The sequence below is a fragment of the Scyliorhinus canicula genome, chromosome 19 (assembly GCF_902713615.1).
Source record: "Scyliorhinus canicula chromosome 19, sScyCan1.1, whole genome shotgun sequence".
Classification (NCBI taxonomy): Eukaryota; Metazoa; Chordata; class Chondrichthyes; order Carcharhiniformes; family Scyliorhinidae; genus Scyliorhinus; species Scyliorhinus canicula.
The window spans coordinates 80,235,705-80,248,879 of record NC_052164.1 but is presented as its reverse complement, the minus strand read 5'-3'; the positions used below and the strand labels follow the sequence as shown (position 1 = coordinate 80,248,879).

The window sequence follows — 13,175 nt, the reverse complement described above, 5'->3', positions numbered from 1 at the left end:
GGTGACATTGTCCAAGTACGGAAACGTGGCCCGCAGCCCATACTGGTCCACCATTTGGTCCATTGCTCGTTGGAACACCGAGACCCCATTAGTGACGCCGAAAGGGACCCGGAGGAAATGGAAGAGGCGGCCATCGGCCTCGAATGCCGTGTTGTGGCGGTCCTCCGGGCGGATTGGGAGCTGGTGGTATGCAGACTTCAGATCCACCGTGGAAAAGAGCCAGTACTGGGCGATCTGGTTTACCATGTCTGCAATCCTGGGGAGGGGATATGCGTCGAGGAGTGTAAATCTATTTATTGTCTGACTGTAGTCGACCACCATACGGAATTTTCCCCCGGTCTTAACGACCACCACCTGAGCTCTCCAGGGACTATTGCTGGCTTCTATAACCCCCTCACTGAGTAGCCTTCGGACCTCTGCTCTGACAAATACCCTATCCTGCAGGCTATACCGCCTGCTACGAGTGGCTACGGGTTTACAGTCCTTTGTGAGATTGGCAAAGAGAGGAGGGGGGGGGGGGAATTCGCAGCGTAGTGAGGCTGCAGATCGTGAGTGGGGGCAGGGGCCCTCCGAAGCTGAGGGTGAGGCTCTTGAGGTTACATTGGAAGTCTAGGCCTAATAAGAGTGGCGCGCAGAGTTCGGGCAAAACGTAGAGTTTGAATTTCGAGTAGCTAGCGCCTCGGATTGTGAGTGTCGCGGCGGTGCGCCCTGGATCTGGACCGAATGGGAGCCTGAAGCGAGCGAGATAGTTTGCTGCACGGGGAAAACGGGGAGCGAACAGCGTCTTACCAGGTCTGGATGTATGAAGCTCTCCGTGCTCCCGGAGTCGAAGAGGCATGGCGTTTTGTACCCGTTGATATGGACCTCTGCCATCGAGTTTCGTAGATTCTTTGGTCGTGATTGGTCCAGGGTGAACGCGCTGAGTTGTGGGTAGTCGGCGGCTCGATCAGCTGTGCTGGAGTGGCCCCGTGATGACTGCCCTCTGAGTTCATAGTCGAATTTGAATTCTTCCGCAGAGTTGTCTGAGTGCGGAGATGCCAATCGGGCCCGTGGATCACACATGGCGGGTGGCGAGGAAGATGGCGTCCAAGATGGCGGACCCCATGAGTCGCATGTGGCCGGCCGCGTGGTGGAGGTTTTCCAAGATGGCGGCCCCCATGGATCGCACGTGGCTGGAGGGGGCGGATTCGGGGCATAGGCCACAGCGTTACGGGCCCCGCGGGCCTGCGAGTGAGGGGAGCGATTACCTCGAGTCGCTGGGGAGTTGGAAGCTGGGGCCCTTTTAGCGAGGCACACTCTTGCGTAATGGCCTTTTCGCCTGCAGGTCGCGTTGCGGGCCAGGCAGTGCTGCCGCGGGTGCTGGTTCTGGCTGCAGAAATGGCAGGCTGGAGCAGCATAGTGACTGGCTGGAGCACCCTGGTGGCTGGGCGGCCGCGTAGTACAGGCCTGGGAGAGTGGCTGGTCGGGGGCCCATGATTGGGTCGCGGGGTCCGCGGGGAACGAGTTAAGGCTGCGGAAGGAGACCTCCATCGTGGTAGCAGCTTCCACAGTCGTTTCTAAGTCCTGGGCCCCCTTTTCCAGCAGTCGCTGGCGCACATAGTTAGACCTGAGGCCCGCTACAAAAACATTGCGTACCGCAAGTTCCTTGTGTTCAGCCGCGGTAACCGCTTGGTAATTACAGTCATTGGACAAATTATTGAGTTCCCTTAGAAATTCGGCAAGTGATTCTGTCGGCCGCTGGCGGCGAGTCGTGAACACATGGCGAGCGTAAACTTCATTAATAGGCCTTACATAAATTTTATCGAGAACTGCTAGCGCCGCAGTATATGAACTGGCCGAGTTTAGTTGTGTAGAGATTCTGTGGCTCACCCTCGCGTGCAGTAGACTTAGCTTCTGATCCTCTGTCGTTTCGGCGGTGCTCGCTTCTGCCAGGTAGGCCTTGAAGCACCGGATCCAGTGGGAGAAGATTTCTTTAGCCTCTGCATCCTGTGGGTCGAGTTCCAAGTGTCCAGGCTTGAGGGCCGATTCCATAATCGATCTTTACCGTTCTTAAGTCGATTAAATTGATGGAACCATCAATTCACCAGACACGTGTTTCCGATATGAATCTAGGCTTTAATCGACTTACTTCAGAGCCAGCCTGTTACCCGTTGATGAACTCTTAGTGAACACAGGCTGACTCTGGACAAGTGTATTTATACAGCTGTACTAGGGGGAGGAGTCGTGGGCGGAGCCAAGGGTGGAGTCCCGTACAAGTTCCTGAGTACTCCCAGAGCTACTCCCCCAAGTGGTAGGATAGCGCTACTGCGCTTACAAAGACAGTGTGAATTATCGTATATATATATACATATTACATTCGCCACATTCCTGACTGTGACCTCTAGGCCTCCAATCCCTTGTCCCCCGTACCCACTGAACCAGCTCTGGGCCCCTCCCTCAGCAATATCCAGAGACACCTCCTCAACCTGCCCACTTGTTTAGCTGTTAGCATTGCATGGGTGAAGTGCCTCAAAATGGAAGCTGACAAATTCCAGATTGTGATGTTTTGCTAAATTGTGGTTATGACCTTTTTCTTTATTGCATATAAGCAAGCCAAGGATATCAGCGCTGGCAAATTGAATATTTTCCTGTTTTTTAGTATTGTGGTCTCCCAGATCAGAAACATTATTCTCAGGTGCAACCTAGAGTTTAGCAGGATGAAGGGAGATCAAATTGAGGTATGCAAGATGATAAAAGGTATGGATAAAGTAGACGTGGAGTGGATGCTTCCTCTTGTGGGGCATTATAGAATGAGAGGTCATAGTCTTCGGGTAAGAGGTAGCAAATTTAAAATAGAGTTGAGGAGAAACTACTTCTCCCAAAGGATTGGGAATCTGGAATTCGCTACCCCAGAGTGCGGTGGATCCTGGGACAGTGGAGTAAATTTAAGGAGGAGTTAGACAGATTTTTAATTGGTAATGGGTTGAAGGGTTATGGAGAACGGGCAGGGTGGTGGCATGAAGGCAAGGATGAGATCAGCCATGATTGAATGGTGGAAGGCAGCACGGTGGCGCAGTGGGTTAGCCCTGTTGCTCAGGGCGCCGAGGTCCCAGGTTCGATCCCGGCTCTGGGTCACTGTCCGTGTGGAATTTGCACATTCTCCCTGTGTTTGCGTGGGTTTCACCCCCACAACCCAAAGATGTGCAGGGTAGATGGATTGGCCATGCTAAATTGCCCCTTTAATTGGAAAAAAATTAATTGGATACACAAAAAGTTTTTTTTAAATGATTGAATGGTGGAGCAGACTCGATTGGCCGAATGGCCCAATTCTACTCCTATATATCTTATATCGACAAAAGAATAGCCCCTCCTGAAGTGGCTATTTTCAATATGATTTCCAATTTAATTCTAAACTGTGCCAGCCCTGGACAAGCTTTCTTGGATTTGTAAAATAGTATCCAAAATGATTTAGTGTCGGGTGGGATACATTTTGGTACAACTGATAACAAAACTTTCATCCAATCAGTTTGTTTGAATGAACGTATCACTAGGAGTGGAATTAATTATTAACTCGGGATATTGTAAATATTTTAGTTATTTTTGGTGCACTAAAATGTACACCAGTTCTCAAAGCCATACAGTCGATGTGTATTTGTTTACGTTGACCGTATGTAACTTCACCTTCTGAAGTATGACTGTCTCCTCAATATGCTGAAGACAAAATAGATGATGCAGTCTGGCAGTATAGTGTAGTGCCTTGAATAGCCTTTTCAAAGCAGAGTTTTGGAAATGAACTTATCAATTGGTCTGTTCACCAGCACCCAACTCTCGTTAAACAGTGCAGTTTGGGTCAAATAAAATAGCCTGGTGAATTAGAATTGATTCCAGGATCACGTGTTGCAGAATTCTGGTCCAACTGCATTGTAACGCAAACATCACTCTCTCTGTTTGGGCGTCATGGTGGTGCAGTGGTTAGCACTGCTGCCTCACGGTGCCAAGGACCCGGGTTCGATCCAGGGTCATTGTCCGCGTGGCGTTTGCAAATTCTCCCCCTGTCTGCGTGAGTCTCACCCCCACAACCCAAAGATGTGCAGGGTAGGTGGATTGGCCATGCTAAATTGCTCCTTAATTAGGGGAAGAAAATGAATTTGATACTTGGTAATGAGCTATCTCCGGTTGTTTCCATTAATTCATCAACCTTAATGCAAATCAGGGCTCATTAAATTACTATTTGGAAAGAATCAGTGGTAAATGGTGCTCCCTCAATGTTCTGCTTTTAGCTGAAATATTGAATTTAGCACAATTGGTTTTATGAAAAAGCTCAATATCAGCTACATGTACACGATGATTTCACTGGGCCAATATACAGTCTTTGGTTATGAAATCTGATCTATGCTTTTTATTGATTTTATAACTTTTTGTCTCAAATTGTTTTATAGCATATAATCTATTTGCACCTGTATATTTATTGTAAAATAACACATACTGAGGTTTCCTTCCCATCAATACTGATGTAGGTCCATTCAACCATGGTGTCTGTATTCACTTCTTCTCTCTTCATACAGGAAATGCAAGTGAGTTTCATATTGGTTCCATGTAGAGCTTCAGTGTCTGACGGAACCTCAACACAGACTAACAAACAACCGTGAACTGTAAGAGACAGAAGCACAAATCAGTCTAAATTCACCTCGTGCTTACTCTTGAGTATAAGCTGCAGCAGAGCAACCTTGAAGCGTAGCAGTCAAAATTCTGTCTGTTTGAATCAGCCTCAATAGAGTAACCCCATTGCACCATTCTGACATAACTTTTTTCCACGCTATCAATCCGTCTTTGTTATAAGATGCTTAATTTGGGTGGAATTATAATCAGTTTTGTTCTGTACTCGGATGGCTACAACTGGAAAACAAATTGCAGACCAATGAAGTACTGAAATGATTATTTTTTTTAAGAGTAGTGCAAGAAAGAAAAGGAGGCTCGTTTTTGGTAAGAATTATTCCACTCTAATGGATGAGAAGGACTTGATCTTGCCACTGGGTATAGTGGGAACATCGTAAACGTTTTTGAGTGGCAGCTGTGATACAGTTGTTGGCACTCATCTCTAAGTCAATCGGTTGTCCCATTCCAGAAACTCAGCACAAATATTTAGACTGACTTCCCAGTGCAGTATTGAGGGAGGGCTGTACTGTCCACTGCGCCATCTTCCACATGAGATGTTAATCCAAGAGCTATGTGCACTAACAGGTGGACTTAAAGATGCCATAGTATTATGATTGAAGGGAGTTCTCCCTGGTTTCCTAGCCAATACTTATCTTTCAATAAGCATCAGAAAAACAGATTATTTAGTCATTATTGTGTTGCTGTTTCTGGGATCATGCTGTGCACAATTTCATTGTCGTGTTTCTTACTCTACACCAGTGGCTGGCTACACGTCATTGGTTAAAAAGCACCTCAGGCTAGCCTATTCCTTTATTTAGTTTCAATCACTGACGAGATCATTCTTTTCCCTTGCAGTAATGTAAAATTATTTTCAGAAGAATTCGGCAAGAACCTTTTTCAAAGACGTGCACTGATTTTGCCTGACTTCCAGCTCAATTGAATATCTTTTTGAGTTCTGAGCTAATGATCTCTTTTAACTGAATGAAGTGAGCAGCTGATGCGATTAGCCTCAATCTGAACCAAATGTCAATTCACACTTTAACGTGGTTTGTGAATGCTGAAGAAAATTAAATATAAATACAAAATTGTAATTGATTATTTTGCATGTGACAGTTCAGCAAATATCATTGTACAGTCCTGTACTTGGAAGTTTAACAATTAATCATTATAAAAACTGCTATAGAAGTATTGTCGTACTTGATCCATAACTATACACGTTTCCATTGGACTAGTAAATGACTCTATGCTTCATACCGTTTCATTCCAGTGATCCTCGGAGAGAGCCAGCTTTAGATGTACTAGATTAGTCTTTGTTATGTGGGTCAACAGAATCTTTATTTAGAATATGTATTTCTTTATTTTCCAATCATATGATACACTGCTGAACTACAGATCGAAATAAAAGCCTTTTTGTTTTGGCATTCTAAATGCGTAAAATATGACATAAAAAAAACTTTAAAATTACTTTAAAACATTGATAGTTCCAATCCAAGTGGTTTCAGTGCATGATTTTTGTTGTCCTTTTCTACCTCTTTTCAGTTGGTGAAATACATTTGTACAATGATCTATGTTACCATTGCAGTATTCATTTGAGCATCTTCATTTTTCCAGAAGCATTTTCCAGAGTCTTTTTTTTCCAAAATGTTGCTTGCCACTGCTTTTGCCTAACCTTTAACTCAATGGAATAGTAATGCAAGAACATCTATGATTTATGAATTCCAACAATATTAAAAAAAATAAACATCTTTAAGAACTTGAGTGGACATCAATAAGGAATGTTACGAGGGGACATGGGTTCAAACTGAGAGGTGGAATGTTTAGGGGGGGTTTGAGGAAAAACATTTTTACCCAGAGGGTGGTGATGGTCTGGAATACGCTGCCTGTGAGGGTGGTAGAGGCTGGATGCCTCACATCCTTCAAAACGTACCTGGTTGAGTATTTGGCACATCATAACATTCAAGGCTATGGGCCAAGTGCTGGCAAGTGGCATTAGTTGGACAGGTCAGGGCCTTTCATGTGCCAGTACAGACTCAAAGGGCCTCTTCTGCACTGCAGTATTCTGTGATTCTTTAAATGTCCATTTATTCATTTTGACCCGTTCCCCTATAAAGACCCCCAACTTTCCCAGCCTGGAATTACAAAGTTAAATTATTCTTGAGTGCCTGCCTGCATGGCCTGGCACACATATCGAGATATATTAAACCAATCATTAAACTTGTTTTTCTTTTGTTTTTGAAAAAAATCCTAACTTAGGTCTGACCACACCTTATTATCTGCAGTTAAGGGCAGACTGGGTCCTACACCTGAATACCTGCCAATATCACTTTTCAGTCGTGGCGACATAAAAGCATTTGAATGACCTGAGTGTAACGGCCCTCTGATCTTCCCTCTTCAATAGGAAAATAAATGACTATTCTAGACGTGTTGCAGACAGTCCAATCAAGGCTGTGTGTGGATAGCTCTGGATAAAAATCTGCACTGTCCAACTTTAGCTGCAGGATGCAGATCCAATGCTTCTTTGTGTCATTATCGTTGTTTCTTTAAAAATTGCTAAAGGTAAACATTTTATACAATATTTTATACTATATAAATATTTTAAAGAGAAATATTTTAAATTAAAACCTGACAAAAAAAGTCTGTAGCCTGCTTGAAAATAACGAAGAACTTTCACCTTATTTGCTTTTAACTTTAGTGTGACAATTCAATGATTTTTTAAATTTGTTCTTGGGAGCCCAGCCCAGCGACACCCACATTCCAAGAACAAATTTTTAAAATCTTTCATTTTCCCCCCTGCAAGAGCTCAGGCAGACATCCGAGAGGAGGGTGTTACAGCATGTTGTTCTTGCCTCTGTTGTTCTTGCCTCTGTTGTTGCTGGAGTTGAGGGAGATATGCTCTGGTGCAGGCCTGAACATGTTGCAAAGATTTTACCCTGAATTCTCATGGTTGTTACGAGCAATCGCCGCATGGGAAGGTGTGCGACATTTCACCATGATTTTGTGGCTTTATCCTCCTCTCCCTTGTTCTCTGGTAATGCATATAGTGGCGCCAAGAAGAGCTTAATGATTGACCAGGGCCATCTGTATTGCTGTTTTTATGTTGCCCTCTGTATCCATGTATGTTGAGGCATTTTTGCTATGCTGTAGCATTCCTGTGTTTTGTTGCATTCTTTGTTAAGGGTGGCCCAGTAGCACAGTGGTTAGCACCGTTGCCTCACAGCGCCTGGGTCCCAGGTTCGATTCCCAGCTTGGGTCACTGTCTGTGTGGAGTTTGCAAGTTCTCCCTGTGTCTGCGTGGGTTTCTTCTGGGTGCTCCTGTTTCCTCGCACAAGTCCCGAAAGATGTGCTGTTAGGTGAATTAGATGTTCTGAATTCTCCCTTTCTGTACCCGAACAGGTGCCGGAATGTGGCGAGTAGGGGCTTTTCACAGTAACTTTATTGCAGTGTTAATGTAAGCCTACTTGTGACAATAAAGATTATTATTATTATTAAAATGGTAAAATTTCAATAAAATAAATGGCGGTGCGGATCCCAAATGTGGAAGTCCCAGCCCGATTCCGACACATCCTATTTTTGCTGATGGAGCGGGATTTATAAGGACAGAAACCTGACCTCAGCAGGATCATATGAACCGAGTGCTGAGTTCAAACAGACCCCATTTGGGCTGTTACAAGGGCCTTACCCCTCAGTGTGGAAGTTATTAATTGATGGAGTAGATGTACCCTGAAGGGTGGACAAGGTCTGTTTTCGTGTCATGATCTGAAGTATTTTAAATCTCCTATTTAAACTTAAGAGGTTGAAATTGTCAAAGTTTAAAATTTCTGCTGGACCATTTAGATTGACAGCACATCCGTTGTAGATTAGAAAAAAAAATATCTGTTCATGATGTTTCACTAAAGTTTTTGCTGAAATTTCCCAAGGACTGTCATTGTGTCATCATCAGTGCTTGGCGGAATGTCAAAAGCCAATGGCTATCTCAGCAGAGGTTCGGAGTTCACAGTTTGACAAATTGACTATTAGCTGTCTTCAATGTGGGATCGAATGGAAGTGTGGGTTTATTAGAGACTTGAGATTGAAAAACTTGAATGTGTTTGATGAAAGGGAGTTTTTTCGCTATCAAGTTTGTATGATTGAGAACTTTAGCTTGCCAGAAGTTTTTTTCTTCTCCTCATGGCTCCTGATATCTGCCCGTGATGAATACCAAATGAGTGGCCTTGAAGATGGCATGGGAATATGAAATATATATAAAATAACTATCTTCCAGTCGGACCTGCTGTTTCTGTCCTTAAGCCAATTTTTTATCCAAATTATCACTGGCCTTCTTATTCTGTTTCACTATTTAATTCCTATTCTATCTCACTATTTAACTGCAGGAAGTAGCCTTCAGTTTTGGTCAAGTTATCCAGAGTTGACACATGGGAGAAAATGTTGGCTCTATGTTAGTGTAGAGAAATCATAATGGTAATCTTTATAAATGCTATACTTACTGCCAAGAGGAAAGCTTCTGCTACTGTTTAATGATTACAAAGCTAAAGTTGCTGAATCAAACCATAAAATAGGTCAGTTTGCTTCTAATTGGCTTACTCAACAATTTAATAAATGAATCAATTTTAGACATTCAGCACTAATTTATGCATTGAATCTATAAATAAATGCCCGAGAGGATCTTGAAATTTTGTTGAGAGATTTATGCCACTTGCTTTGGGTACCGTAAGTTCATAGAATCTGTTTGAGCCTGCAACGAGGGAAGAGGATATGGGGTAATTGGCAAAAAAGCGGGTATCCCTTTTCTGTGTTTGAATCCATGAAAATTGATGTTCAAACGTTTCCATAACAAGCCAATTCGGCAGTAATTTGATAAAACATTCCAATTATTAGCTTACTATCGTATACCACTTCCCAAACTTGGACCAAAAGGTTCCACTGAATGCAATTTATAACACGAAGCAAAATGTTAACATTGACAATTTTTTTGCACTTGTTTGCAGTTTATTAATGTGGACTCTTGAGAAGACTTTTGTCCATTTTATGTTCAATTTTAAATCACAGAATTGTTATGACATAGAAGGAGGCCATTCGGCCTATTGTGTCTGCACCAGCTCTCTGAGCATTGTAACCTAGTGTTTGTCTTTTCTCTGTACCCCTGCACATTGCTTCTATTCAAAGAATCCCCTAATGCCGTCTTGAATGCCTTGACTGAACCTCCCTCTACCGCATTTCCAATCAGTATATTACAGACTCGGAACGATTCACTGTGTAAAAAGGTTTTTTTCACACATTACATTAACTTCTTTTGCAAATTACTAAATCTGTGCCCTCTCATTTTCAATACCTTTGTTAAATGGAACAGTTTCTCTCTCCCTATCTATTCTGTCCTGCGCCCTCATGATTTTTAACATCTCTATCAAATCTCCTCTTTCTTCCCTTCTCTCTACGGAAACAGTCCTGACCTCTTCAATCTAACCTCATAACTGAAGTTTCTCACCCCTGCAACCTCGTAAATCTCTTCTACACTCTCTCCAAATGCGTTCACATCCTTCCTATAGTGAGGTGCCCAGAATTGTATACAATACTCCAGCTGAGGTCTAACTAGCATCCTGTATAAGTTCAGCATAACCTCTTGCTCTTGTACTCTATGCCCTTATTAATAAAGCCCAGGATACTATATGCTTTAACGGTTCTCTCCACTTGTCCTGCTGCCTTAAATGATCTATGCACATGTATACGCAAATCCCTCTGCTCCTACACTCCCCATAAGAATTTTGCCCCTTATTTTATATTGTATCTGCATGTTCTTCTTCTTAAAATGCATCACCTCACACACTTCTCTGCATTGAACCTCATCTGCCCGCTGCACCAACTTGTCCATGTCCTTTTAAAGTTCTACACTGTCCTCTTCACAGTTTACAATACTCCCAAGTTTTGTGTTATCCGCAAACTTTGAAATTGTCCCTGTGCACCAAGATCATTAATATATATTAATTTTAAGCGAGGTTTCAGATGTGAAAAGGCAATATTTAGCCTATTTAGTTCCCCTTCAAGTGTATATCCTTTAACTAACTATTTATGCATAAAATAGTTATTCAATAGTTTTAATTTTGCCTTCTAATTATATTTTTAACTTAGACATTAATATTACACTATAACATATATATTTATTAATCACCTATAGTCCCGATATAAAATCTGCCTTAAGCTGGGTACAAATTAATTTAGTTAAAATAATATAAAGTTTAGATAAATGCATTATACAGAGCTCAAGAACTATTGATTAGATGTAGACTAAAAATAGATATGAGACAAATGTTCTCAAAAGTTTCTAGAATGTTAATTGCTGAAGTTAGATTTACATTCTATAATTCTATCGTGGTGAAAGAAAATGCTGGAAAGTAAAATAATTGTAGCTCATTACTTTATAGAGTGCACTAGTTCTAAGAATCTGAGAGTCTGCTTATATGAACCGTTAATGTGTTTATTGACAGTATTAATGAGATGAAACTTCATGCCAAGTTGATGGTGGAACCTTAATTGCAATATGTATATGTGTTGAATCCCCCAAAATGTGTGCTTTTATATGAACCAGCATTCTCTAAAATTATTATTGAAAATATGCAATCTAGTGAATTTTCTGCATGGCCTGTATGTTGGCAGTTCATTACGAAGAGGATTTTGTTCTCTTTTGAATCTTAATTGCCTCACTCCATCAATCAGGCAACAAGTTCCAATTCTTACCAGCTTTGAGAAAGAAAACTGTTTGAACAAGAAATCTAATCACATCTTTATTCTTCCACCCTTTTTTTTTTTGTTTTATTCACTTAACTTGCAATTTAAAAAAAATATTTCAAGGGATGTGGATGACGTTATCTGAGCCAGCATTTATTGCCCATCCCTAATTGCCCTTGATACGATGGTGGTGAGCTGCCTTGAACCGCTGCAGTCCACGTGCGAGGGAGCTCCAGGATTTGGCCCCCGGGATAATGAAAAAATGGCAATATACTTCCAAGTCAAGATGGTAAATGGCTTTTGACAAAGGGTTCACACCCCAAATCTCAAAACAATTTTGATCTTCACACCCAGTGATGAACATTGTGTATTTTCAGTGTTTTGAACAGGTTTATTCTCCCGATATAGGCTTAAGCCAAGATAATAATCTTTATTAGTGGCACAAGTAGGCTTACATTAACACTGCAATCCAGCGCCTGTTCGGGTGCACTGAGGGAGAATTCAGAATGTCCAATTCACCGAACAAGCACGTCTTTCGGGAAGTGTGGGAGGAGACCCGAGCACCTGGAGGAAACCCACGCAAACACGGGGAGAACGTGCAGACTCCCCACGGACAGTGACCCAAGCTGCTGTGAAGCAACAGTGCTAACTACTGTGCTGCCATGCTCCCTATCCATACTAGCACCAAATTCAGTAAGTTCTACTCCTGTATCAAGAAGTAGATCTTCCAGTAACTTAAGACATTGCTAATCAGGAAATTAAAGTACCTATTTGGTCCATCTAAGCTCCATCATTACCTCCAGAATACTCGCTGCAAAAATTGATCTTATTTACATTGTTGGAGTTCCTCAGATTATCGCACAGTCCTGTGTGTTGTCTGGTAAACTTTTTTTAATTTTTAGTCAACTTTATGCTTTACCCCCAGATGAGTATGGCATTTCAAAGTAGGATTCACCTGCAGAGGCTGAGAGGCTACTGAACTTGTATTATACTCCTTGTGTACATACAATGGTGAGAAGTGTCAGAAGATTTGTGTTGTATTTCAGCCAGTTTGGAAATGACATGGAATGTTCATGTGAAGGTATCAATGTGCTGATCTTTTTTATTTGGAAGTTCTCTTGAGATTATTTAAGGAACACCAAAAGTCGAAGCAGCGGTTTTATTATTTTTTTTAATTCAGAAAATTGCAGTTCAGAATATCGCGGAAGAATAAATAAAATGTCTCCCTCAGTCAAATAAGTTTGAAATCATGCCGATATTTTTCCCTTCTGAGCAATTATTTTCAGCTCATCTTCTGTGAAGCACCAAAATGAATTCAGAGATCACTGCCTCCTATGTTAAGCAAAGGTATCAATGATGTGGAGATGCCAGGCTGCCTGTCTAATTCTGAATAGCCACCAGTGGGAAGACTGCAATAAACTGGAAAACTCAGACGGCTTAAAAATCCAAATGCTGGTTCGGAAAATGAAACACTATCTACTGAAAGTGCCTGTCAATGTGTGCTATTTAAGTATAACATTAATCTATTCCACTTAATGAGCATTAGATTATATTTTATGCTTGTATAATAAGACGCTTATATAATAAGACATGAAAAACTATTTGTCATAAGGAGAGCAATGATCAAGCAACAGGTGGCAGGTCAGACAGAGGGCATGTTAGTTTACATTTGAATCTGCAGGAGTCACTGAGTTGCCTCCGTGTTATTAAACCTCGAAATCTGCAAGTGCCTCATAGAAAACCCAAATCATAAAATTCAAAGGAAAATGTAAGAAAATAATAATTAGTTATTTTATGTTGGCTGTGGTGAGGTGTAGAGC

At 42.0% G+C, this 13,175-nt stretch overlaps 1 protein-coding gene across 2 annotated transcripts in view; it reads right to left on the bottom strand.

Moving 5' to 3' along the window:
* Positions 1–13,175, bottom strand: part of scn3b (sodium channel, voltage-gated, type III, beta) — a 65,334-nt gene that overhangs the window by 21,386 nt on the left and 30,773 nt on the right. For both annotated transcript variants that reach the window (XM_038778823.1, XM_038778824.1), the window contains one exon: positions 4,466–4,629. In XM_038778823.1, the coding sequence (XP_038634751.1) occupies positions 4,466–4,629 (164 nt within the window). The remainder of the gene's footprint in view (positions 1–4,465; positions 4,630–13,175) is intronic.